Raw genomic sequence first — 27,154 nt, 5'->3', positions numbered from 1 at the left:
GTCTATTTGGTAATAAAAGCACTGTTTTATTTATTGTTTGCTCTCTGCGTACAAGAACAAAATCAAATCAGAATCAAAAACCAAATCATTTTCTTTGTCATTAACTCCCTTCTTCCCCCCACATCTACATGGTGTTCACTTCCTGAGAAATTAAATTGTGGACAGTAATATTTACACCTGTATGGCCTCACAGTTCATTATGATCAGGTAAAAAATGTAGAAAACCCCAATAATAATGTTTTTAAGTGACAGGGTGTGAGCTGTGTTTGTATTATGTGGGAAGGCAGCCACTGTCAACTGATGATGAGGCGATGGTTGCACAATTGCCCTTCTAGTTAAAATGCAACAGCCATGGCAGCACCAGTGTTTGTTTTGGGACACAGGTGTATTACAGTATGGACAATACGAAAAGTAAAACATACATATATATATATTTTATTATTCATATAGAAATACAAAAGATACATGCACTGGTATTGACATAAATATAATAGGATCAGCATAAAAAAATAATTATAAAAAAAAAAGAATAATGAAGCCTCCACTGTAACAGCTCCTCTAGCTGGTGGAAAACAACACTGTGTTCAAACAGATGTAGGTTTGATCTTATCTTGAAAAAGAGAAGTTGATATACATATATTGCTATATTGTGTTGCAGTATGTGAAGGTGTACTTTGGTCAGTAAAACAAGAGATAAGATGACAAAAGCACTAATCAGTGGATTGGATTTTTTTCTGATAAAAAGTGTAGTATGATAAACAACATAACAGCAGCTTTTGTGATCAATGTGGAATTGTCAGTTCATCTATTCTGTACATTAATTTGATAATAATAAAAAAAGCAATACACATGAAAGCTAATGGACCAAAGCAGCACAACAATCAGTTTGTTTTGATTAACGTAACGCCTTAATTAAGCGTGTACCATAGATTTAGTCTTTTCTCACAGAGCCGCTCAGGACCATATTTGCACATCTGCATGTTTTCTCACCAAAGACAGTTTGGCATTGAAGCAGACAGATGTGGCTCTGGAAAACCTAGATAATAAGCACGTCAAAGTACTGTCACACAAAATATGAAAATAAAAAGGCACAAGTCGATAATTAATCACTGACTGACTATTCTAAAACAAACAAGTTAGAAACAAAATGTACAAATATCACAATTCTGTGCCTTATTAAAACTATTTATTCCTTATATTGAAAAATAAGAGGTCGCCTGACACTCTCAACATTTTAACATCGTTTCAGCTTCACTTCTGAGCCTGTCTAAATCCAGCACCATAATCCATTTTAAAATGACTGACGGACACTATGTTGACATTAACATACGCTAATCTAAATCCTATGCAGTTTGGATTATTAGTGTCATTTACCATGAGAGAATAGCACCTTGGAGCTTCATTCAAAGCTCAAAGTAAATAGATACTGTATGTACATCAAGTATGCACATAAAACAGGCACTTTAGCACATATGTAGCCTATATATATTCACTCATTTTCATATGACCCGCAGACACACATCTGTGCAAACAGTTTAAGTATGACAATGGCACAGTAATGATGTCTGAAATTAAAAATATGTTTGCTCAACTACCTTCACTAAATTAATATCCTTGATTTATTCTGTACATGTGGAATTGAATAAAACTTCTAATAAAACACTGGAAATGATCCGACACTGATTAAATCCATCACAAAATTTTCCACAAGTTCTTCCATGACGTCAAAATTGTCTACGATTTTTTTTTTTAGCACTAATGACTTCTAAATACAGTGACATGTTGATATGGACATGACATGGAGCTCAGATGGGCTGGTTAAAAAAGAGCAGAGTCATGGTCTGCTCTTCTCTTAAGGAAATGAGATACGTGCAATAGTCTGTTTTTAACATTAGTATCACATTTGACCCATTCTTTTGACCTGAACCTGATTGTCTCACATTAACATACATATGTCTTACAGTAAATCTTCCTACAATTATTCACATGCTGCTCCAAATGATGCAGATAAAAATGTTACAAAACTATTGAGTAAGGCTGTGGTCAACAGGCACAGATACAAACAACTTCCATCCAGACAGTTAAAACGTTCAAGGATAACAAAAAAAAAGAAAAACAAGAGGAAAAACCACAAAGAGCCACAGTATGTGGGCAGATGCTGCCGCCGTGACCCCTCTGCTACACCATGAACTGGGTGTATCCCTCAGCACCTGTGACGATTACATCCATCCAGATCCTCATGGCCTCGGGTGAGGGGGCTACCATGTAGTAGACCCTGTCATGAGTCTTCACACTGAAGGTCAGGGAGGGGTTTGGACTCTGGGGGAGGTATAGGAAAAGACACAAGGATGAGAAATGAAAAGGTGGAGAAGGTGAGAGATGAATTTACAAGTGAAAACATTCAATGAAAAGATTTTTAAAAAAAAGAGACTCGCCACACACCTTATGTGCATTCTTCAAGTGATCATAATACACTTCTTCAATAGCCTGGAAGTAGATCACTCCTTTCAGCTTGACTTCATGTTTGTCTGCAATAGAGATAACATAAAAATAAAAATATGTATGAATACATTTCTGCACATTTTATTTATATTTCAAAAAGAAGTAAAGTAGGCTTGCAGGGTGCACACAAAGTAGATTCAGAATTTCAGACTCTTACCTGCGTAGTAGGAGAGCGTGCGTCGGTTGCGGTCAAAGACGAACCAGCGTTTCTTCCAGGTTTTGATCTTGCCTCCCATCTTGATCAAGTAGCCTCGACAGGTCTTTTCAGAGATGGACAAGTGGAAGCACGTGTCAGCGCTGTGGCCCGCCGACTCAATGTGAGCTCGCAGGTCAAAATCGTCCTTCCTCACTGGCAAGTACCGCGTCAGTGGCCGGGACTGGATGGAAGAGTGAAGAGTTTCATTAAAAAGGAAAAAGATTTGATCAAATAATGACAATGATGCATTTATGGTCTTGATGATTTGTACAAATCTGGAAATACGATCCCTTTATGATAACGTCCCGTTCATCCCTCTCACCTGTGCTCTTTGCTTCTCTCTCAGTTTAACCTCACGGTCGATGAGTTTCTGGCGCCTGCTCGTCTCCTCCTGCAGCCTTTTCTCCAGATCCTCCCTTCTTTTCTTCTCCTCCTCCAGCGCCTGCTTTCGCACTTCCATCTCTCGCTCCTGAAGAATAATCAATTTTGTTTATGTTTAGGATTTATCACAAATGAAAAAATGCCGGGGACATCATTATGTAAGATTTTTGATTTCTTATATTGACCTTGTGTTCGATGAGACGGTTCTTCTCTGCCTGAGCTTCTCTCAGCAGACGCTCCATCTCCTCTAGCTTGGCCACATTTGATGTACTGGCACTGTAGACACACAAACACATAAAACACTCATCAGGGAAAAAAGTGGGCACAATCAGCCACTTGGCAACAGTCCGAGAGAAACAAAGACCCAATCGATTTTAATATGGCTGAACCTGAAATGATCAAGAAATGTAATGAAGCAGAGCAGCTGCTTTAAACCTGCTTAGTATCCAGCCTGTGTGTGTGTGTGCTCTGAAATATATTAGGGATACAGATGCAATCCACACAGGACCACAGGCCTCATCTCTGTCTTTTCATCTGTCTTCCTGACTCTCTGCTGTACCACTGTATCTTCAGTTCAGACCAGCATGCAACCGCATGCTTCTCAGGCTGCAGATAAATCTCTTTAATGAATTCTTGACCAACAGCACAGGGAAAAGATCTTTGTCTATTTTTGTCATATTAAAACATTATTTTCTCTCCCTCTCTCCCTCTCTCTCTCTCTGCCTCTGACGTGTAACCACACAACCAAATTCTCCCTTATCCGTAGCCAGAAGGAAATGGATACCCCCATCTTGATGATATCACAACACTGTTAAGATGAATGCCTGACATTAGTCTGAGTCTAAACAAATCAGGAAGAGAGGGAGAGAGGGAGGAGAGGACTGGGGGATCAGAAGTAACGGAAAACAGAAATAAGGATTTGGAGGGAGATCATTCAAGATGAAGAAAACATCAGAGCAAGCGGAGAACGGAAAATTAATTTCCACTCTTGGTATATTTTATTCAGTTTCCTGTTTGATGTAAAATCACTGGAACTGTTCTCACTACATTTTTTTTTGTTTTAACCAAATAACACAATTTACATACAGTGGATTCAGGATGTAAATATCAAGTCTGTTGACTGTTACATACTTTTACTGCTAGTGACCGTCCCATTCATTGTAGGCAGAGATGAGGAGCGTGTCATTCAGGCAAAGAAATATAATGTATGGATTTCATTACATCAATACTTTTTTATATTCTTATCCCACATTCAAGTCAAGTTTAGTCTCGTTGCTTGTTATGACTCACATACAAATTAATCCAACATCCATCCTTTCCTCTCCTCCTCTAATTCCCTTGTCATTCTTACCTCCGTCGATGAGAGGGAACTGCACTCATCGTCATTGTAGAATGAAGCCAGTTCGAGACTTGTTATTCAAGTCTTTGCTTGAAAATAACTTTTTTAAAATCTTGCTCCAACAGGGACACATCACTGACAATATCATAAGAAATGCAGTTCTATCATGAAGCTACTTCCAGCATTGGTCCAGGCTCCGCCACATATTCCAATACACAATCCAATCTAAGCCGGTACAACACGATCCAAAGCAGCCTGTTCCAGGAAAACTCACAATGCACAGAGATCAATCTGCAAACGGTTGAGGACTGTCTACAATCTATCTGCAGAAACGAGACCGTACCATTTGGAGAAACAACAAAAGGGGAGACAAAAGACAGATGTAACCACTGTAAAAAGGAGAGAAGGAAAGTAAGCACACATGGTTTTGGTCCAAACCAGGGGGGGAAGGCTGAACCCCCAAATGTACCCCCACACTCATGCTGGTTTGCTCAGTTCGTCTGAACCTGAGGGGGTTGAGTGCTTCAAGTTTTCTCTCTTCCGTAACCTGACCCCAGGAACACTAATCAAGAGTTCCCCATAACACACACACACATTTCAGGAGGCACCATGAAAGGCGGGAAAGCGCTGCACACACTTTTTACATTAACTCACTTTCTATTCTTCCTGTTCTTTCCAGATGTCCATCTCCTCTCTGGAGTCAATGTTTTACATTATGAAGACAAAGGGACATTCAGTATGTCTGTCTCTTTGTCGCATATTCAACCTTTTTGAAATTCTTGTCCTTGCAGCTCTGATTTCAAGAGTGATGTTCAGAACCACATACTTAAAAAAAAGCCACATTCAGACCAAACAAACTGTAGAGACAAAGTCAGAAATACACACTCCTGACAGGCTTTTTTGTGTGTATCTTTTGTTAATATCCACAGTAATGCAAATGTAAACACAGCAACACTTACCTGGAGACATTGTCAGGAGAGCAGGCGGAGATGCTGGTCTCTATGGAGTCGGTGCTGTCCACACTCATTGTGTCAAAGGCCTGGTTGTCACGGTACCCGAAGGCATCGAGGTAGACGTTGGTCTGGGAAGCTGCTCGAGAGCCGGGCTGACCTGTAAACACACAGAGAAAGAAAAACAAAAACAAGTGAAGTAGCAATTCGTGCTGGTTTAGTCACTCATGTGCACTGCACACACATCTGTGCTGTACCTGCTTGGGTCCCGTCCTCGGGGACAGTTTGCCCAGACAGCTTTAATTTTGGATCGCAATGCCCCGCCACTGTGAAACGCGCTCTTGCACATTCAGTGAAAAACGTATCCACACCTTGATGGTGTAAGTACTCGTGGTCAGTAGGTCAAACAAGTACATGAAGAAAAAAGGCTCTTAAATGTGATTCACTCAGTCCAAAGAGAAATGGGAAGAAAACAAGACATCTTCAGAACTAAAAGGAGGAATGATGACAAAATTACAGTCCATGGACTTGGAGAAGAGACTAAACTGTGTACAGGAAGAAACAAACAAAAAAACCAACCAACAACCTTGATACCATCTGCCCCATGCAGCAGAGCAGACCCACCCATCTGATGAGCCAGATCAAGGGACCATAGGGAGTGAGGGACTAACTACACGTGCAAGTGTCAGGAAAAAAACTGCAGCTTGATTTCAGCATTAAAAAACATTAGGGAGTGCTACAGTAACTTGTTTTTCTGGATGTCCCTCTTTGTGCAGTGATTAACTATGTGTGTGAGCTATAAAAAGATTAGAAGCGGTTGACGCTCATGGCTAATCTGCATGTAATACACACAAACTGGACATGGTAACAAGGCACAGCTTTCTTGAGGTAAAAGATTGCCCTTCATCTTTCAACAGTAAAATCTGGGTTCAAAACCACATGTCAGCACACGGCTAAACAAGAGGCCAAAAGGATTATAGACTGGTGAGTGAACAGAGGGTTTTTTCAATGATGGGAAATGCCTGGTTGACATTTGTGGTAGGAAGTGGGTTTATATCAACTTCAAGTGTGTGTTTTTTTTTGCAACAGTTGTACTATGTGTATGAAACACTTCTACAACCATATAAAGAATATGTTCTTTAAGTCCCTACTGAATAAACACAAACATAAACAGTGCTCTAAGTCACTTCACGGAGCAGCTTTCCGCCTCCTGCATTCCTCCACTATCTCCAACAACAGATAAACAAATGAGAAATGGTGTAATCTCACAAAACACAATGAGGTACACACCCACACACAGACACACATACACATACAAAACCTCTAATGGGGATATTGTTACCATATAAGGCATATTCTTATGTGGTAACGCAGGGTTTTGTTTGTGTGTGTTTGTGAAAGAAAGAGACACAAATAAGTGAGAAAACAGATGAAGAGAGCCCTTGTAGGTGAAGTTACATGAATTTCATCTGCCTACATGCTCTCGCTTTATTCCTATTTTTGGTTTCTCTGTAAGACTGTTTGTGGATGTGTGAGTCAATGGGTGCTGTAAAACTAATGTGTGTTGCTTCTACCTTTATGCAAACGTCGAGATTCAGTTTCCTTGTTGGATAATGAGAGGAATCTTGGAAGAATGCTGCCACAGCTTGTGCTCTGTACCAGCGGCTGATGGGGCTATGAAGAACAAAGACAAGACAAAACATTTAACTATAGTACATAAAGTTATGACTTTTTTTTTCAATGTAATAACAAAAATTATTTGTCAGATTTGAAAAAAATAGCATCACACAGACCAGGTATCACACAATGAATAACCTTTATGTGTCACTTATACATCAATGACCATGCATGTCTGTGTGTGTGTGTGTGTCTACCTTATTAGGGTAACTACGCCCAAGTGTTGCACAGGTGAACTGGCGGGTCATGTTGGGAGTGGGTTTCTTCCTGGGTAAAGTGTCACTTAGATGGGACCCACTCTCCTTCTCAGACCTCTTTCTCTCCTCCAGCAGTCGGATATGCTGAGCAAACACACACAAATACACCCCAGAGGAAAGACAAATACTTACTTAGAATTATATATCTTTAATCAATGGCCAATATTATCCAGTTTCAATTTGGGTCATTTAACATTGCCCCACTTTTTAAGGCTTCCTAGGTGGGTTCTCTCTTTGGTGACATCTGGTGGCAGTATAAAAAAACATACATAATATATATCGTTTTATCAATGTCCATCAATTTTCATTCCTTGATGTGGCTTATTCACAGTTGTAATTGCGCACTACCACTGGACTTGCATTCATTCATATTTACAGTTCACATTACCTGCCTGTGATGGTGATGGTGTTTTTTGACAGGAAGAGGAGGCGGGGGAGAGTCAGGGAGGGGAGAGGGGTCTCGATATGACACCATGTTCTCTGGCCAGTGCACAGATGGTGTTTTGGGGAGGGGTCGGGGATTTAGATGGGAGGAGGAAGAAGAGGAGGAAGAGGAGCGACAGTCAACAGGTGAAGAAGAATAATAGAGCTTTGAAAAGAAGAGAGGAACATGTCAGAAAACTGAAATAGTGCAGTAGAAAGGGGGGAATTGAGGAAAGAAAAAAAACACTCATTCACTCATACACATTTTGCATCATCTGTGTCTGTGTACTAGGCTACACACACACACAAACCCTTTACACCACGACACACACCTCATCCTCCGATGGTTTGGGGTTGTTGTCCTCAGGGGAGGAGTTTGCCTCGGACTCAGGAGAGGCATTGGCCGAGGCGGGGGCGGGGGCGGGTTTAGGGTCTCCTCTAAGCTGTGAGTAAAGCTCATTGATTTCACTGACTGTGACATAGCCCTGGAAAGCATCATGGAGAAATGGGGGAGAGAGAAGGGGTGAGGCATAGCATGAAGTGAGTCAGCCATATTAATATGTTACGGTAAATTAGTTGTTAGAGAGATGCAGAATTTAATGGTAATTTTAGCAGGTTCAAGGCAAAAAATAGAGCAAAAGAAATAAGTTACTTAGACACAGCATGTTAACAATGATTAAATGGAGTACACAGGACAATTAACATTCGGACAAGTTAACCTCAGTATTAATAAATCAGTTTAGTGCATAGAATTAATAAAACAAATGATCAAATTACTGCAACTTTTTTTGCTTCCTGTAGCACTGGACAGTTACGACACAACAGGAAACTAGAAGGGGACAAAGAAGCCGACAGAAGGAGAGGAGGAACAGACAGGAAGTAGACATGATCTTAAGGATCAGGATCAAAATCTGATACTTTTGCTACTGTGATGTTTTCATCGGAGCCTGGCTGCTTTTCAGTTCCTCTCACCGAGGCTTTACAGTGGTGCATCCAACTGTACAGGCCATGAAGTAGGCCTTATTTACAGTAATCAGCATTCAAGAAGCTTAAACATAAGTATGGGATTGGACCAGACAGGGTTCGTATCATGATCAAGGCATAGGAAGAAAGATGACTTTAAACAGACAATTTGGGACACAGAGGAAAGGGATAAATTAATAAAACAAGAGAAAAGTTCCTCTAAAAATAGAGGAAAGGGGGAATACGAGGGTTCACAGTTGATTGTAACAAGAAAAACTGAGGCAGTTGATTTGCCATGGCAGCGATCACTAAAGGACTGAGACACATCAGCCAAAAAAGGCTGTATCCTCCCAGGCAGAGAAGGAAACCCTACTCATTAAAAATAATGGAGGGCCATGTCCGCTTCAGGAATCTTAAAAGGTTTAAAGAGGAGACTAGTTATCAGTTGTCTTGTCTGACAGCTGTCAATTAAACCTACCTCTCTGAGCGTGAAACCCCGGCCACCAGTGAGCTCGGCATGTTTTCCTTCCAGTGCGGAAAGGTTTTGTCTCTCCTATAGACAGACAAAGAAAAAGTCCCCAAAAAAAGCAAAAAGTAAAAAAAAATGTTAACACAAAATGAACCATTAGTTTATGAGGTTTTAATAATCATTCACATTCAAGGGGCAACGTGCATACACATGCAAACATCAATATCTTTGTACCCTTTGCAGCATTGATTCAAGGGTGCTCCTCTCTTTCAAAAAGCTCTCCTTCTCGCGCTGAGCCTGCTGGGTAATCTGTGCTGCCTGCTTCCTCAGTGTTAACAGTCGCTCCTGATAGAAATGGAATAAAGCATTTTTATATTAAACTTTGTACAGCTTTTGCCAAGGTTCGACCTAGTAAGAAGCAGAAACACACAGTGGTTTCTTACCTTGCGAGTGACTGTGCTGCGTTGATAATCTGCAATGTCACGCAGAAGCTGCTGCGTGTGGGTCTCCTTCTCCTCGTCCTGCCTGCTCTCTCTCTCCAGCTGCTGAAACTCCAGGTCCTCGAAACGTTTTGTCTCCGCCTCGAGCACCTCGCAGTCCTGACAGACACATACAAAACAAAACAAAAAACATACACAGGTGAACAAGCAAGACAAAGGAATGGATAAAGAGCAAACCACATACATTCTCTTTAATTGCACATTGTCACCTTAAAAGGATATAATGATGATAATTTTGCCTATATGGTAATAAATGAATTGATGAGACAAGATAGAGACAAACAATCATTAAACCGACACAGACATAGCAAACCAGACTCACAGATCCCCAATATTTCATCTTAACAATCAAGTCATAAAACCATGTATGCAACATGCAACAAGCATTTCCCCACAATACAAATAAATGAAAACTTGAATCTTTTTGGTCTTTATTGTGACAGTAACAGACAGGTAAGACAGGGGACAGAGACATGCAGCTGAACCCGGGCTGCTATATTAAGGAGTCAACATAACCAGGTGGTGCATCCTAAACGACATACAAAAACACCGAAACAGCGTGAAGCCTTAGACCCAATGTCCAAATGTCAGTGTATTTCTCTAAGAGACAAACAGGACTGACAGCCTGTCCCACCGAGGTACTTTATACTCTTACAGATGGTGCAGGTGACACAGACACCTAAAGAAGTTAGACAGTGAGAAGAAAACATGAACCATGTAAAGTTTAGGGTGGACATGGGGTGGAAAGCCACTTAGCACAGGAAAGAAAATGTGTGCATGTTGACATGCAAGTTCAAGTATGCAAGCATCACATGTCTCTTTCTGTTCATGTGTGAGACTCTTCATGCAAACACATGTTGATGTATTTTGTATGTTGAATGTATTTATATATTTGACTGGTTTTCTGCTGTCTGTGTTTGGATATCCAGTTGCTGCACTTCTCAGACATATTGTAGTATCCTTGCCTGTGTATTGGTGTTTGTTTGCATTGTTCCTTGGTTTTACGCATTGAGGTAAATGTCTTCCTTTGATGTGTGCGTGAGGTGTGAGTGTGTACTGACCCTGGCTAGCTGCTCCTGGAGGGGCTCCTTGGTGGCCTCAGGGCAGCTGTCCAGCTGGGAGCGCTGCTCACACACAATCTGAGCCAACCTCTCTACTCTGCCCCTTTCTGCCTGCAGCAACTCGCACGCCTGACATACACACACATAAACGCACACACGTGCCCACAAAAAGGACACATATATACCATGTACACGTTGTTTATGTGTACATATATAAATACAAAGACACGTACACACACACGCAGGACAGAGAGAGGATGGCAGCGTTAGTTGGACTGGGGAGCCACAGTTAATTACTACGGTGACCAGGTCATCAACATTGGTCTAAAGGGAAGGGGGGGAGGGAAAGCTGGAGAAAAGGTAATCTACTAAAGGGATGGAAACGTGGGGAGGAACTGAGTAAAATGAAGGCAGTGAGGTGGTATGAATATTATCATGAGTTTTATCTCCTGCCTATTTTCCTCTGTTTGTTTGGATGGAAATGACTGAGGGTGATGGCTGATGGGTGAGAAAGGAGAAGGATATATGGGATGTCTCAGTAGAGGGTTAATCAACACAATAATGCTGCATATCTCTACAGATACCAAACATATACACATACACAGGCGTCCAAAATATGAGCAAACGCTCAACTTAACTTGTTTTTAAAGTTAATCTTATCATTCTGAGTCTTGCCCTCTCTCTCACTCAGTATCATGAGGATGATACCAGCTAACAGCTCTGGGGTGCATGGAAATTTCAGCGTCAGGGGAGGATTCCCACACTGCTTCACTTGACTGCTAAAAGAATGTGGCCACATGCGGTCCGGACCACCGACGAGTGTCGTCTGAGTGATCGGATCTCAGATGTGTCCTGAATGCGTCCTAGTTGTGTTCACACCTTTACTTAAATCTGTCCACTTGGGATGTGACCGCCGGAGACACCAGGTCTGAACGGGGCCATGTGAGCACTGACCAATGGCAACTTTATATATATTTACAATATAATCTACAGAAAGTTAGCAGTATAATGTGAAGCCACTGTAAATACAGACAGACACATGTGCACTTCCCCCCACAGGAGTGTGTGTAAGATGGGATCACTTGGTGACCGGTATACCCCGCGCAGTATTAACGGATATATATTTGGAGGCAAGGCAGCATGAGAAGGATTAACACCTATCAGTTAGTCACATGACCCCTAAATGTATGAGAGTCTCTGAGTGGCCTGTAAATTCTTCATATCACAAACACACAAATGCATCGGGAAGAGAAATGCATGCTGCTGGGTAAAACCCATGTTTCTAATGGAGTGACTCAGAAAGGAAACTCAAACAATTTGCAGAAGATGCCTCATCAAATGCTTCAGTCTGTGAATTATCGCTCTCTCCATTTCAAGTATGCTCTCATCTTTTGACCCACCAGTGTGTTAACAGGCTCTTGGTGTCTGTGTTACCCATTACGAATATCTGAGAAGTATTTCACTCACTCTCAGTGTTTTTGAATGAACCGTAGCCCGTTTAATACCTTTTCCTTTTCCTGTTGGGACTTGGTCTCTAGTTCAGCCATTTTATTGTGAAGTGATTCCAGAGCCTCCTTCTCCTGCTGGAGAGCAGCTACCTCCGACTCCTGCTCGGCCTCCACCAGAGCCTGTTCAACCTCCACCTTGGATAAACAAACAAAAATAACTTAGACATGTGATGTGATTCTCTGGGTCTCTTTCTTTTTGTGAAATAAATAAGATTAAACATTACGATGACTATCATTATCTATCCTTCTGTCCTCCTTTCTCTGTACCTCTCGGGCAGATTCGTCCATCTGGTTGTCCAGCTCTTTGATCTTCCTTTCCACCTCCTCCATGTTGTTCAGCACCTGGATCCTCTCCTCCTCCACCTGCCTCACCTCATCCTCTGAAGGCCTCGTGTCCTGTCTGCGGCGACGAGCTGCATCGTCCATAGACTGCAAACATCAACAGAGTCAGACATTAAACCACTGTGCAGCAGCTGTGTTCATATTTAGACCAGGTTAAAATATATTTTATAGAAACTGTTGTAAAAGTTTTGTTGTTGTGGCGAGACGGAACTACCACTTGACAATTTTACAACAAACAAATATAGGTGGACACACCAGCACACAAACCCTCCCTCCACACATACGTATGCATGCACATACTCACACAAACATCAGCTGTCAATTCTAACTGGTAACACTTCGCCTGCTCTAATCTAATAAATGGGCTGTAAATATCTGACATCTGTGTATGTGGAGGAAGTGTATGTCAAGACTTTCCAAGTATTAAGGGTGATCCTTGTCACTCTCATGTGTTCCAAAAAGAACAGGGTGCTTAAACACTTCCAACAATTAATCCTGATTAATCTTTAAAGAAGCCGACTAAAGTCGAAGGAGCTTGTCTTGCAGTCTTGTTGTACACCTTTCCTACAGCGATGAATGAATTAGACAGCAATCTGTAGACAATAATATATTTCTTCCGTTAGTACTCATTTTATCTGCCTGTTCTCCACTGCTGAGCAGCAACAAAAACCCTGTTCATCAGAGGGTCAGAAGGTCAGATTACTTATTATTGTTGATGGGAGGTGATGAGTTGACAATAACAAGCCCATCAATAGCTGAGTGAATTCAGGTATCATTACCTAATTGCCATCAGCTAAAATATGTGATATTAGTAGGGGTGCTCCATGTGTTTTGTGTTAATACAAAGCAGAAATCCGCAATTTAATTAGCATCCAAATAGACGTCCCAGTTCTTATACCTCATTGGTCCTCAGTGTACGTGGAGAAGGTGAGGGGGCAAAGCCTCTCAGGCTGACGGTGGGCGACTCTGCTCTGTTGTCTCGGTGACCGCTTCGGCGCCTCTGCCGTATCAGCAGCTCATCGTCATAGTAACCGTTCTCCGATCCGGGGGAGGTCATGTGCCCGTTCCCCGTTGTCTCAAGAATAGATGAAAAGTCAGAGAAGACGGACGGCATGTCGTCGTCGTCGTCGTCGTTAACCTGGAGCTTCTCCAGCTCCTGGTTGATCTTTCGGAGATCGGCCACAGCTGAAGTGGGACTTGTAGTGGTGGCGGCTCCGTCCCTGTCGGCCTGGCCCAGCTCTGAGCACAGAGACAGGATGGTCTCTAGCCGCTGTCGCTCCTGTGAGACACACAAATATAAATACCAGCATGTGTTACAGTATGTGCAGATGTAACGGTGATACCTTAAACTTATTTTTGTACAGTATTATGTGGTCGAGCTTTGTCTACTTTGCAAGGTGTCGTTTAAAGAGTTTAAGGTGTGAATTTAAGTTTTGTGATCATTTCTGTTTCTTGTCCACAATAATTTCTGCCCGAATGTAAACTTAACCTACATTTCTATTAGTGGTAGATGTTTACCATTCAAATCCTGCAAAAATTATACATTTTGCACATTTTATTTTTTATTTTTCTAAGTACATGCAGATGTCTTTAAAACTGTTAAAATAAACACACAAAATGAACACTGTTATGTGCCATAGCAGAGAAAGTCACATCAGTGTTAGACTACTAGAATTACTTTCCATCATAAAAGTTTCCAAAGCTCAGATTACCTGAGGAAGCATTGCAGGAATCAGTCCCTCCTGTTTAAATGTTCTTGTTTGGTCCAAAGTATTCTCAGTATTATAATTTATTGAATGTCATATCCTAGAAAGAATATTTTCTTCTCCCTGGCTATTCCTAGAGCAAGAGTTTCCGTTTCCACAGGTCTGCCTGCCCCAACTCTGTTACACGGTCATCTATGGAGGCTGCAAAGAATCAAAATACTCCCTTATGGATTCAGCAGTACCTCCTCTGGAGAGAGTAGTATGTAAGCCACACAGGCAGCATGTGCAAGTAAAATTAGAGGGGGAATGAAGGAGGCTAGGGGGGTGAGTATATGTGGGAGACGGAGAGAACGAGTGAGCTAATGAGAAGGTGGACAGCTGTCAACCATGATCCAAAGTATACACAAAAACAAGCCATGACTCAAAACATAGGAATGTGTATGTGTGTACCGCCACTAAAGAAACAAGACACTTTCCAGGGAAATGTACTGTAGGAAGAAATCCGAACCAGGTGAAGTTTGGAGTGTGAAATACTTGAGACAATCATTTTCCGGGAAAGAGATATCCCATTTTGGAGAAGCATTATGGCTCTGTACATATATTTTACTACTCACTGTCTTAGAAATTAAACATGAAAGGAAATGTATTCAAGTTGATAAAGAGAATTACATAGTAATTGTTGAATAATGTGCCTATCATTTGTACAGTACACTCCATAGGTTAGACATTTGGATAAGCTTAAAGTGTGACCATTTCGATTTACTTGAATGGGAAAGTGGTCTCAGACATTTTGGACCCCACTGTTATGTGTGCAACAACAGATACACACAGCCCATTTAACGCATGTAATGTGAACCAGGAGCTGAGAAAAAAACAAGCCAGTGTCAGTTTGTCACCTTGTTCTATTCTAATGGCCACAAGCCTCTGTAGAGCCCTTATAGTAATCAGCTGTCAACTAAAGAGACAGATGGAGAGGGACAGAGACTAAGGACAGTGAGATGGTAAAAAGGTATAAAACGGCTAGAAAATAAAAGGACAGAGTGTAAGGAACGAAAGAGAGAAAACAACGTGAGAAATATAGAATGAGCTGGTGCTTTGGTTTAACAAACTTATAGATTCATATTTTTGTTTTTCTGTCCTGCTCCGCTTTTCAGATTAAAACAAGAGGTATCGATTCTCAGCTTTATCATTAAAGGCACAGTTGGTCCTCTACTCTGAAACTGGTTTTGTGTTTGTGTCTGCAGCTTCCCTGAACTACCACTAGATGGCAGACAAAATTAAGACCAAGCCAGATGCTCTCCTAAAGCTTGAGGCTTCTTGTGGCTTTCATACTGCACCCAGCCATTTCTGATCAGAACTTCTAAAATCAGCTCACTCTTTTATTAGGAGTTATTTTGAAACTGTTATTAAAAAATAGCCAAAAGTTAATAAGCATTATGAATTTTTTATAATAGAAACTTAAATGGTTGCAGAATTTAACACACCCACTAGAAATATGCAATCGTTTAAACAGAAATGACTGGTTGTAAATCAAACTAAATAAAATCCACAGCCATGATGTGTTCATAAATGATTCATTTTGTTATTTTGCAAAGCGCAAATGTCTCTCTTATCCCAGTAGGAATGATAGCAAGATGGAATTTCATGATATCTGGAGACTCGCCGAAAGCCACTGTGAAGCTTGTGAAATGCAGTTTGGTTTGTTCAGAATCCAGAGAACTGTTTCTCAGTAGTTAAAGAGGCACCAGTCTCCTAAGCAGAATATGCCTCTGTGTAAACGAGAGGGACACATAATGGTAGAAGTGGAGCAGGATTTTTAAGTCCACTTGTCATTATACGCTGAGCATCTGTGTGTTTATCCACCTGCTACACAGAAAGCCAGCTCTCTAATCTTCTGTAGTTTCTCTAACCGACTCCTGACTGATGTGTTCTGTGGCTCCTCGGCGGACCGAACCGCACCGGGCGGTTCTCCAGATGACTGACATAAACACGCACTACACATACACAAAACACACAGACACAATCCGAGCACGGGGGTTAAGAATAGTTCTGTTAGTATCGGTTAACTGCCATCTGTGTGAGTGGTAAACCTCACTTTGTGTGTGTGTGTGTGTGTGTCTTAAGCTCCCTGGGAGAGTGCGTTCGAGAGGGCAAGTAGGAGGTTAGCGATGAAGGGAGGCATTCCTCAACTCATTCCATTCCTTGTGTGTCTCTGTGTAATTACATGCATTTGCAATCACATAATCCTCCACTGCAAATCAAAACATAGCCTCTTTCCGTAAACTTAACGGCAACTAACGGTTCACCTGTCAACAGTCTGTCTGTCTGTTAACCAGAGTGAATTTACCCTTTGTACCACAGTGTCACAGTGTATATCTACATATTTATACACCGTCATTTGATCTGAAGGTTTCTTCAATGTTTCTAAACTTACAGATAAAGACAAACAAACACACACTCCAACTCACCAGTCTCTCCACCTCCTGCTCACGCAGTCTCTCCTCTTTCTGGCGATGGTGGTAGTCGGTCAGTTCCTCCTTCCCGCTCAGTGAGCTGATGCTCCCTCGTCTTTCCCTGAACCCCCCCGGTGGAGTCACACCTGCCTTTCCGAACGACGACCTCCTCTCCCCGAAGCCCATCCCGGGCTCCAGCCCTGCCTTCCCGAAGGACGACCGCCTCTCTCCGATAGTAAAACACGGTGCACCAGAGAGCTGGGAGGATCCGTGGCTGCCCAGCCGTTCAGCGTCCTGAGGGCTCGAGCACGTGGAGCTGATGGAGCCCACCGAGCTAGAGGAAGTCAGGCTGAGTTTTTTGGCCACACGGGGGGAAGAGGAGCCCCCTGCTCTGGACGGGATGGTCACATCGGGTGGAGCTGCTGTGGAGGCGGAGGCGGAGACGGGAGGAGGTGAGTTCTTAGTGGAGGTGAGGGAGATGGACACAACACCTTCTCCCTGAGTTTTGGCCTGGACTTGATTCCTGTTGGAGGTCTGCTGGGTGGAGATACCAGAGTTGTGGTTGAGGTCGGGGTTGGCCATGTAGCTGTTCTGGCTGCTTAGTTTGTAACCCCCGGCGATATCAGATCGCCGTGGCGGCAGCGTTGACAGGGTCAGCATTCTGTTGTTGTCATGAGGAGATGGGGAGGCACAGAGGCGAGGCAGCGACCGGCTGTGCCCTCCTCCCACCAACCCGGTCAGCGAGCCTGTTGAGTACTTCCTGGTCCGACCGCTGGGCGACGGCTCTTGGTTCCCACAGCTACGACGTCCAAGACGGGGGCTTGATGGCATGCTGACGGCGCCGCCTGATGACGGGGCGCGCGATGAGGAGGGAGGGGGCAGAGAGAGGAGGGAGCTCTCGCTACAAGCCACTGAATTAGAAGAGCCCCCGCCGTTCCACGTGGACAGCAGAGGAGAGGAGCCCTGGTTGTGATGCCGCCGGCTGTCGGAGGTGCGGGTCAGGGGGTCGGATCGACGTCCAGGGGAAAGAGGAGGGGGCGATTTCAAGGAAATAGGTGGACGATCAGAGCCATAGAATCGCCTTGCCTGGTCCTGATAGGCTGATGAGGACGTGGTCGGACTTGTGACAGGGGTGGTGGGGGGAGACTGAGGGATAGAAACAGAGATCACAGTTAGAAATACTTAAAATACCTGTTTTATCATAGTATTCATGCAAATGTAGCTGTACTAGATTTATGTCTAACTGTACAGACTTCACAGTGGAGCTAAAAGATGATCAACCTGTGTCACGCTGAAGTAGGAGGGGTTGGCGGCGTTCCCATTGGCTCTCAGGCTGTTCTCCAGGGCAATCTTCTTGCGCTGCAGGGTGTCCATCAAGTCCCGCAGCTCGGAGGCTGATCGCATGCCCCGAGCGCTGCTGGTGCCCCCCGCCACCGCATAGCTGTAGTCACTGCTGAACTTCAGGTAGTCTGCAGGGGGTGGGAGATAACATGGAAAAAGAAAATAAATGGATAAAATGGGAAAATGACAGGGAAGGCAGGGCAAAAAAGAAAAAAAAAGAAAAAGGCTGACTGGAATGAGCCATACAAATGAATTAAGGCATGGGTTGAAGTTGTTTTTGCTCAGTCTGAGAAAAAAAATCATTAAGACATAAAAGGAAAAGAAGAGGGGGAGGGGGGGCATAAGAAACATAAACGTTCTCAGAAAAAAAAAGAGAGAAAGTACCTGAAGCTGCAGCGGTTCATACATGTGGCCCTTGGCAGAACAAACCCAACCCAAACAATCCACAACTGGCAGCAAATCCCCCAGAATAGGAGTCAACACACACGTTGTATGCGAAAAAAACACACTCGCACAAAACCCTCCATCCGATCCAAGACAAACAGTTCTACTCTAACTCAAGTTCAGTTCCTTAGTATAGGATTTGGGGAAATGAAAAAGACCACAAAATCTTCTGGAATACCCTCAAGAGGCCCCCCACCCTTCCCAAAGCCCTTTATTTAAAGCTGTTTCAGCAGAGAGGGGGTCTTTTTCCAAACCTCAACTGAGTCGCTTTTTAACTTCCCCTTTGCTAAATTTAACTAAGAAACATCAACCAAAGCCTATTTTTTTTCCAACATGTTAAAATATTGCTAAGATCAACAGCAGTCCGTTTGATTGATAGCTCTGCTTCCAAAAGGCCCTAATCCCTAAATATTACCCTGTCATCAAAAATGTAGGTAAAAACACTTGGGTAGGAGAAAGCACTACGTGAGAAACCTGCTCTGTTTTTTTTATCATCTGTGGCATAATGTGGAAAAGGAGCTATTACAATGTTCAAGCTTAGACCACCCAGCGTTTAACTGCCTCACACACCCACACACACACACACAAAAGCTGTGGCTCCGCCTGACAGACGCGCACAAAATGTGTATGGTGCAAGTGAACATGTGCCAAGAGTGTACATATGTGTTGGAGAATTGTGTGAGTTCTCAGCTCCTTCTGTTTAGTTGAGTTATATTGTTAAGAGAAAGCAGAGTACCTAAGGGCGCACGTCATCTCTGAATATAAGCCTGGTGGAGAGAAATGGGGCAGAAAATGAAAAACATCATAAGATCTAGAAACTCACACACACTCACGCTCATGTACACGTACGCAGGGGTGTTTGTGTCCATACATGGGCAGATTTATACTGGAGGCCTGGTGTGCATCAACTCTCCTCTATCATGACTATTTTCTTCTATGCCCGAGCTGCTCCTGCTCTGTGCGAGAGTCTTCACTTTAAGTTCACATGTCAGAGAGTGAGAGTCTTGGAAGCCTGAAGGGTTAGCAGTAAAGATTTTTGGCTGCCTGTAATAAATAAAAGTGTATGTGTGTGTGTCAAAGGGTGAGGGAGACAGAGAGAGAGAGTGTGTGTGTGTACGGGAGATGTAAGTCATTTCTATGAAAACATCAGAGAGAGAGGCTGGGGGGAGAGAGAGGTGCATTCCTTGTGTCTAGGAGTTTAAAGAGCAAGGATTCCACTTATGGCACACACACACACACACACACACACACACACACACACACACACACACACACACACACACACACACACACACACACACACACACACACACACACACACACACACACCTTGCTCACAGCCAGATCAATCACTTAGGAGACAACACAGAGTCCAGCTGAATCACCATGGCAATGGAGGGGGCACCAGATGACAAAAACAGTCAATCATGCCTTGAATTTAAGTTTTAGCATGTGTGTGACAGTGAAACCACATATTTAGGAAAGAAACCTGACTGGTTTCACTTTCTAACACACACACATGCTCAAGGCGAACACACCTGTCTGAAACTATAAGACTTTGCTGCGATCAGATGTGACATCAGGAGAAAAAGCTGATGGAGAACTACAAGTAGAGAGGAGGTGAAAAGCAGCAAAGTGACGATGAAACCAGTGGAGGTGAGGGGAGAAAAAAAAAAGATGTGGCAGAACAAAGGCAGAGAGGGATGAAGACAGAAAAAAGTAGAGGGATTAAGTGCAGCCCAGGGGTCATGGTGGGGTTTTACCAGATCCTTTTTTGTGTATATGTGTGTGCATGTGTGTTTATACCTGTGTTGTAGGCTAAAGCTGACACAGGGCTCTTCTGCGGAAGCATGCTTTTCATTCTGCTCGCCTCCTCAGGATGGTTGAACCGGAAAAAGTAGGATTTACCCAGACACAAGGAATAACCTGGAGTTAGAGAGAGAGAGAAAAAAACACACATAAAGTTAGATATAACTTAAGTCACCTTAAAACATGTCAGACAGTATAACACAGACAGACCAACAACCTTGAAGAGTACTCCTTCGTGGCATCACACGCTGCGCATGAGGAGACGGTCATAAATACGGCTTTAAATTAGTACGAGTCGGTAATATTTATGCACAGCCAGACACACACTTTCACATGCTTGCACACAGCCAGGCGTCCAAGACCACAGTATTTACTCTGGCCATCAATTAGGCTGAGAGGGCCAGGTATTAAACAAGATGTCAGGGTCACAACCTCTGTAATACACATGGCCAGCCACAGCTGTCCAAATACCTCAGAAGGGAAGGAAGAGAGACAGAGAGGGAGAGCTGACACACGCACACACACACATACACACGCACAGACACACACATTCATAAGAGGTTTGAAAAGTACAAAAAAAAGGATAGCAAGACAGAAATGAAACGATGCACAACACTGATGCACATGTTGAAGAGTGAACAATAATAAAAGATGATAGAAAACCACTCGAAAACAAAGAGCCCTTCATCTTTCTTGTCTGTTTTCTCACACTCACATGCAGTATTTTTCTCTCTTTGTTCCTTTCTCCTTTCTTCCATTCAGATAAGCGTTACAGTAAACCGCCACAATGATTAGCATGTGTGTAAAAGGCTAAAAAAAAAAACACCTCCTTAATAGCGCCTTTACGGTTACATCAGATTCTTTGGACCTGAAGTTAGACACAACCACTGAAGCAAGAGGGGGATAGCAAAGGGTGAATGGAAAAAGACTGAATGGAAAAATGTCGAGACGGTTTTTCGTTCGCTTCCCTTCCCTTGTTTTCAATTTTAATTTCCCCTTATCCGTCTCACATTATACTTTATCCCCACTAAAAGAAACAGCGTTAATAGCTTCATTTGAGATTATAATTCAGCTATAAGACGTCATACCTGTCTGTACATTGCCCTAGAGAGCTTTTCTCTTTTCTTTTCTTTTTGTTTTGTCTTCAAAGCTGGAGTGTCTCAGCACAGTGTGGGGGGGGGGGGACCTGAGTGCAGTGGTGAGCTGGAGCTAACCACCGCACACACATGAAAACAGCGTAAGAAATGTTTAGTCTACGCAGCTCAACTGTAAACCTCTCAAATATACTTTACGTAAACACAATCTTGCAGGTTTGGGCACAAAACTGTGAGGAAGTGGCATCATGACAAGAGAGCAGAAGACGTGTGTCTCTTGTGGAGGAAGAATAAGACACACACACATACACACACTCTTTCACTCATACATCAACTTTGTCAGCTAGTGTGAGCAAGACCTAATAATAATATGTGTTTCTCATTGCCAGACATGAGTAATGTGAGTGCACGTCTTCAAAATGCCCTGCGTATCTGTGTGTGTATGTGGGAGCATGTCTTGTAACAGTGTCTGCTTAATGACTCCCGACGGCCCTCAGTATTTAGCACAACAGCAAACACACTGGCATGTGCACAAACACACACACACACACACACTTGTAAAAACCCCTCGCCTCAATAGCCTCGCAATGAGCAACTTTAAAATTTGAGGGTGAAGTGCATCACTCTGATTTGTTCACACCCCCTCCCCCTCCTTATTTCTTCTCAGCTAACAAATAACTATTAACTAATTCTCCCCTCCCATATTCACTCAGCAGAAACACTTAGGAGCAGCAGTGTGAGTGACTGTGATAATGAGAACCCTAACACAAACAAAAACTTTTCAAGCTGTTGGTTAAACATTTGTTATTTTTCTCCTTTTTTAGACCCACATCTGATTTTTATAGTTGTAAAAAAATCCATCTGTGACACATGTGCAACAAAACACACAGCATCCCCATCCTTGAACTGTAATCATAACTGCCTCCACTGGAACAGGGAATCCAAGCCTGATGTCCTAAATAACTTTTTGTACAAGTTATTCAGGACACACATGCTCACCTTCCTCTACACACACACACACACACAGCAAAACACAAAGACATACAATAAAACCCATTTAATCTCATTCACGTGTTTACTTGTTTACCAGCTAATTGAGTTTGCCTCCCATATGGAAGTATGCCCCCCCCTCACCACCACCTGCAACAAATACACATGTACAGACCTTTTTTAATAACAATAAAACTTGAAATTAGTCTGTATATACATTTATAGGATAATTGAAAGTTTGTGATCTACAAAGTCAGACCTCAGACTCTTTGAGGGCACAGATGTAGGAGCTGTATCGCGTCTGGAGTCAATTTCTGCCCCAATGTAGATCAGAACGAACCAAACTACACTCTCACCACAATGTTATGGGAGAGGAAACTTAAAACTGTTTCTCTGTTTGGTTAACATAAGTGGAGGAACTGCCAATTTGAGACCAGTAGGTCAGAAGGAAAAATAAACCAATTACAAAGATTCCCCCGGCCTCCTGATTTGTCATGTTTGACATCCAAAGTGATCACAATCAAAAATTTCAAAGTGGAGTCAGAATAATTATCCCCCATTTCTTTTCTGAAATAAACCAGTTATCTTCTAAATGTTTCTATGATCCTGAAAATCTACTGAATTAAAGGTTTATTTACTCGGTCGTGAAAAGATGCAAACACACACAGGCCCCAGTGGAAGTGTAAATTGGCCTGAAAAACCACAAATTAACCCTCTCTGGGGATCACAGGTCCAGCAGTAACATCATAAAAAAAACAAGACTGGTCTTTCTCAGGGGAGTCGGTGCAGATTAGCTCAGTCACTCACACTTTTTCACTCACTGCCTCTCTCACACACACAATCTGGCTCTGCTACACCTCGGTGGTTATCTCCTACCTGTTCTCTTTCAGATCTTACCCTCAAAGCATTAATTCAATGACCCACCACAAGCAAAGGCTGAAGACAAGGGGACAGTATCAACAACTTCTAATCTATGAGAAAGAAAGGTAAACACGGCTGATACCAAACATTTATCATCACAAACACATTTCTCATTGGTCTTTATAATATAAGAAGGGAAAGTGCACAAGAGACAGGTAGAAGAAAGATGTATAAACACAATACATGCAGAAAATGAAGCAGGTTTTGTTTTCAGGTGTCAGGTATCCCAACCACTGAATCTGTCTATGTGGCCTCAGGGCTATAGTTCTCTTTGTCACATATACTCACACCAGTCTGTGAACCTGTCAGCTAATATATGACCACAGGGCAGGAATACTGAGGTTATTTCCATCAAAAGGTGCTGGCAGTATGCAACAACCAGCTATTTGTGATGGAACGCTTCCAAAGTTTGGCTGCAAATCAGAAAAGTAACTTCCTGGTGAGGGCTGGACTTGCACCGAGGACCTAACCGAGTCATAACACCAGTCCTACTGAACGAATATGCCATGTCAAATTGTACATTACACACTTATACCATTTCAAAAAAGAAAAAAGAAAAATGGTTTAGGTTTTCTGCATAAATTAAAAATGTAAAAGCAGTGATTTTCCTCACAGAGTTCATATTTCTGTTCATCTATAGCAACACACTGAGGCTTTTGATTAATTTTTACAGTAAAGTCAATATATTAACTGTTAAGCAACTGCTGTTTATCATGGTAAAAGTAGCTTAGCCTGTTTATTTTACTGTCAATTAAGACAACATTTAAACAAAGACTGAGCCATGATGATTACAGCTAGAAAATGTAAGATTGATAACTTTGCCCAACCTGTTCAAAGAGCACGTGACTGAAGTTAGAAAGCATAATACATTGGCTGGATAAATACGCTAATACTGGTAATAAGGTAATATAGGGTAGGTTTAGCCTACTGTAGACTAATTACATTTAAAGTACGATATTGGTATAAAAAGAAAAAGAAAAAAGATACAGTTCAACAAAGTAGAGTTACGTCAAAACCAAGTCAGAGTAAATATAATGCTACTTTGTTACTTTTGTTAGAGAAGGTAATAGAAATACGCCACTAACCTTTTGATTTCCATTCAGTAGGCACTTATCACGAAAGAAAATCAATTTTATTCTGCTTAAACGTCATAAAAAAATATTTTAACAATCTATTTAAACTAAATTCAAGTAAGAAAACTGAAAAAAGGACTATACAGCTACAGTGGTGCCGGTGTCTCTGTTGTTGTCTGGCTCCCTCCTCCACGATAAAACACCTCCTCTGCGCCGTCTTGACTCCGAGTGGAAGAAAGTTCACAGATTTACCATCAACGAGCCTGACTCCCGGACTGTACCACCTTCTGGAAAAAGGGGGTGGAGGCTTCGGATTTACGAGAGAAAACGCTGTTAAATGCTCTCGAGGGACCCAGTGTCCCAATTGATATGGACGTCTTCAAAACAGCGCGTCACAGAGGAGAACCACGAGTGTAAGTAATTATAAACCACATGTAAACAAACAGCAAAAACACGCCGACACCCCGATCCGTAGTTGGCAGGTTTAAAGACTATTAGATAGTGAGGTATTTGGTGGACGCCCCCTCAGCTTTTCTTTGTCTACCTACCTATTTTTCTCCTTTTCTTTGAAATACCTTGGACCAGTGTAACCTCAAACCAGTACGACCATGGAGACCAACTGAAAAACCCTGAAAATGGTGTAATGCTTTGATCTAATCTAGTTTTTTTTTTAGTTTTTTTTAAAGTGGTTAATTTGACTTAAAAGTTAGCCAGAGATGTCTATGTAGGCCTATGTAAAGATTAGAGGGTATAGCAGACAGATTGACTGGTTAAAGTGGAAGAATTTGGGAGGGACAGATAACACCGAAAAGCAAATAAGAGTATTTAAGATTAAACTTTGCCCTCAGGCCAAAGTCAGTGGTCTCCTCTGATTTCTTCATGATGCTTTCTTATGTGCATTCAGAGCACAACATGAACCCATTGACAGTGTGCACACTGTGTGTGTTTGTGCCGAGGAAGAATAAAAGAGAGCAGCTGTGTTTTGTTCAGCAGCTAAATTTGCATTTTCCTCATACTGGCCTGATTGCTGGTCCATTGATTTTTGCGCCCAAACTTTAGTGACGTGTGAACAAAAAACAAAACAAAACATAATGTTAAAGTAACTGCAAGATTCAGTGGATACACAAAATCCGGTGTTATCCAGTTAATAGCCTCTGTAAACTACATTGGAAATAATAATTAAGACAGCCCATAGTTATCCTGTGTGTTTTACAATGTTGTTGTTCAGATACAATGACTATCATTGTCATCATTATGATGTATGAACATATTATTATTTTATTCTACAAGAGACTTTTAGCTGTTTGGAGTGATGCTGATGTGATACCAGGTCAAGTCCTAAATACAGAACAGATCACTTCCTAAACATAGCTAATCATCTCCAGACAGACCTCCAGTGTATACGAGTGTTTGTGTGTGTGGTTAGACTAACTCAACCCAGAGTGTACGAGACTCTGGATATTCACAAAAGATGTTGCTCTCTCTTTCTCCTTCTTTCTTTCCCTAACCCTCCAAACCAAACCATCTGACCGTATCCTTTTGACTTTTTCTCTTAACCCTCTCAGTCCTTGTCCCCAATCCTTGCTACCTCATGATCCCCCGGCCTTGTGTGATGTCAATATTTGAATCCGCCAGGCGCAGCGGGAAGATAAATAGGCCTGTCAATATTTAACCGAAAACAACCAGGCCACACTGGAGACAATGAAAAGCAGGAAAGAGTACACAGAGTGGACGGACACATGGAGAATGAAAAGCCACTGTGCTGCATGATCTATGAAATGAGAATTGTAAAAAGGGGAGAGAGAAAAAAAGAAGGAACACAGAGTGGAAAGTGTCACAGAAGGAAAAAAAAGTGAAACAAGAGGAGCTCTGCAGCTGCAAAAATACAGGAAAACTAGGAGAAGAGAAAAGAAGAGGGAGGAGAGGCAGGCAAGAGATAAACTGATCAAGATACAGGCAGACAGGCACGTGGGCAGGGGAAGGGAAAAAGATAAGAATGCATTACAATTTGGGAGGGTACTCTCTCTCTCTCTCTCTTTCTGTGTGTGTCTATGTTTCTGCCAGTCTAATATAACAGCATTTAAAGAGCAGTTGTACCCTCTGCAGTTTCTGGAAGCTGTGACTCATTGTAGCAGCGAGCTAATCCAAACCATGACAAATTAAACCAAACCAGAACCAGAGGTGCACACGCACATACGCACTCCATTAATCAAAACACATACACAAACATGTGGAAATGCTCACACATGCATGCACGCACACACACACACACATATACACACATAGGCCTATACTATACAGTTATGTGGATATACACACAAATATAGCTTACTTGTTGTTTCTATGCAGAGAGTCAGCGCAGCATTAACTGTGCCCATATGACTCATACACAAACTCAGAGGAATGCAGGTTAACCAAACCACATACTAACCACTGGCTCTCTGTCACACATACACACACACAAACACACATGGAGGGTTATGAAACAGTGGAGGAACGTACAGTTGATGCAATGAAATCAGCTTTATTCCACCTCTATGCTACTCTGCTCCAGTAGGGGGCGACATCTCAAAGCTTGTGCACTGCAGCTCTGACTTACCCTGTGTGAGTGGTGTCGGCACAGTGACCTGGACTCCATCCAAACTGCAGAGGTGACCACAAGGGTCCAGGGTCACCACCCCTCCTGTTGCATTAATAATGAGAAGAAGATCAGTCCATATTGTCCACTATTAAGATTTAAACAGGTGAAACAACA

General features: G+C 42.3%; 1 protein-coding gene across 6 annotated transcripts in view; it reads right to left on the bottom strand.

Moving 5' to 3' along the window:
* Positions 1 to 1,170: 1,170 nt before the first annotated feature.
* phldb2b (pleckstrin homology-like domain, family B, member 2b) overlaps positions 1,171 to 27,154 on the bottom strand; it is a 34,901-nt gene continuing 8,917 nt past the window's right edge. For 2 of the 6 annotated variants that reach the window (XM_085762673.1, XM_085762672.1), the window contains exons 5-24: positions 26,999 to 27,082; positions 20,319 to 20,438; positions 18,009 to 18,196; positions 16,743 to 17,873; positions 13,467 to 13,847; positions 12,494 to 12,655; positions 12,224 to 12,361; positions 10,719 to 10,847; positions 9,601 to 9,756; positions 9,392 to 9,502; positions 9,167 to 9,241; positions 8,058 to 8,210; positions 7,243 to 7,386; positions 6,943 to 7,042; positions 5,378 to 5,528; positions 3,265 to 3,355; positions 3,021 to 3,167; positions 2,660 to 2,879; positions 2,443 to 2,528; positions 1,171 to 2,319 (exon numbers count right to left, since the gene is read on the bottom strand). In XM_085762673.1, coding sequence (XP_085618799.1) covers positions 2,179 to 2,319; positions 2,443 to 2,528; positions 2,660 to 2,879; positions 3,021 to 3,167; positions 3,265 to 3,355; positions 5,378 to 5,528; positions 6,943 to 7,042; positions 7,243 to 7,386; positions 8,058 to 8,210; positions 9,167 to 9,241; positions 9,392 to 9,502; positions 9,601 to 9,756; positions 10,719 to 10,847; positions 12,224 to 12,361; positions 12,494 to 12,655; positions 13,467 to 13,847; positions 16,743 to 17,873; positions 18,009 to 18,196; positions 20,319 to 20,438; positions 26,999 to 27,082 — 3,908 coding nt within the window. In that variant the 3' untranslated portion in view covers positions 1,171 to 2,178. Of the gene's footprint in view, positions 2,320 to 2,442; positions 2,529 to 2,659; positions 2,880 to 3,020; positions 3,168 to 3,264; positions 3,356 to 5,377; positions 5,529 to 6,942; positions 7,043 to 7,242; positions 7,387 to 8,057; positions 8,211 to 9,166; positions 9,242 to 9,391; positions 9,503 to 9,600; positions 9,757 to 10,718; positions 10,848 to 12,223; positions 12,362 to 12,493; positions 12,656 to 13,466; positions 13,848 to 16,742; positions 17,874 to 18,008; positions 18,197 to 20,318; positions 20,439 to 24,411; positions 24,630 to 26,998; positions 27,083 to 27,154 lie in introns of those variants that run through there. The other 4 variants (XM_085762678.1, XM_085762676.1, XM_085762675.1 and 1 more) reach the window with 4 other exon arrangements.

The sequence above is a fragment of the Trachurus japonicus genome, chromosome 20 (assembly GCF_045865225.1).
Source record: "Trachurus japonicus isolate A0001 chromosome 20, Traja_1.0".
Taxonomy (NCBI): domain Eukaryota; kingdom Metazoa; phylum Chordata; class Actinopteri; order Carangiformes; family Carangidae; genus Trachurus; species Trachurus japonicus.
The sequence above is the reverse complement of the archived record's forward strand: the minus strand, read 5'-3'. Positions and strand labels throughout refer to the sequence as shown.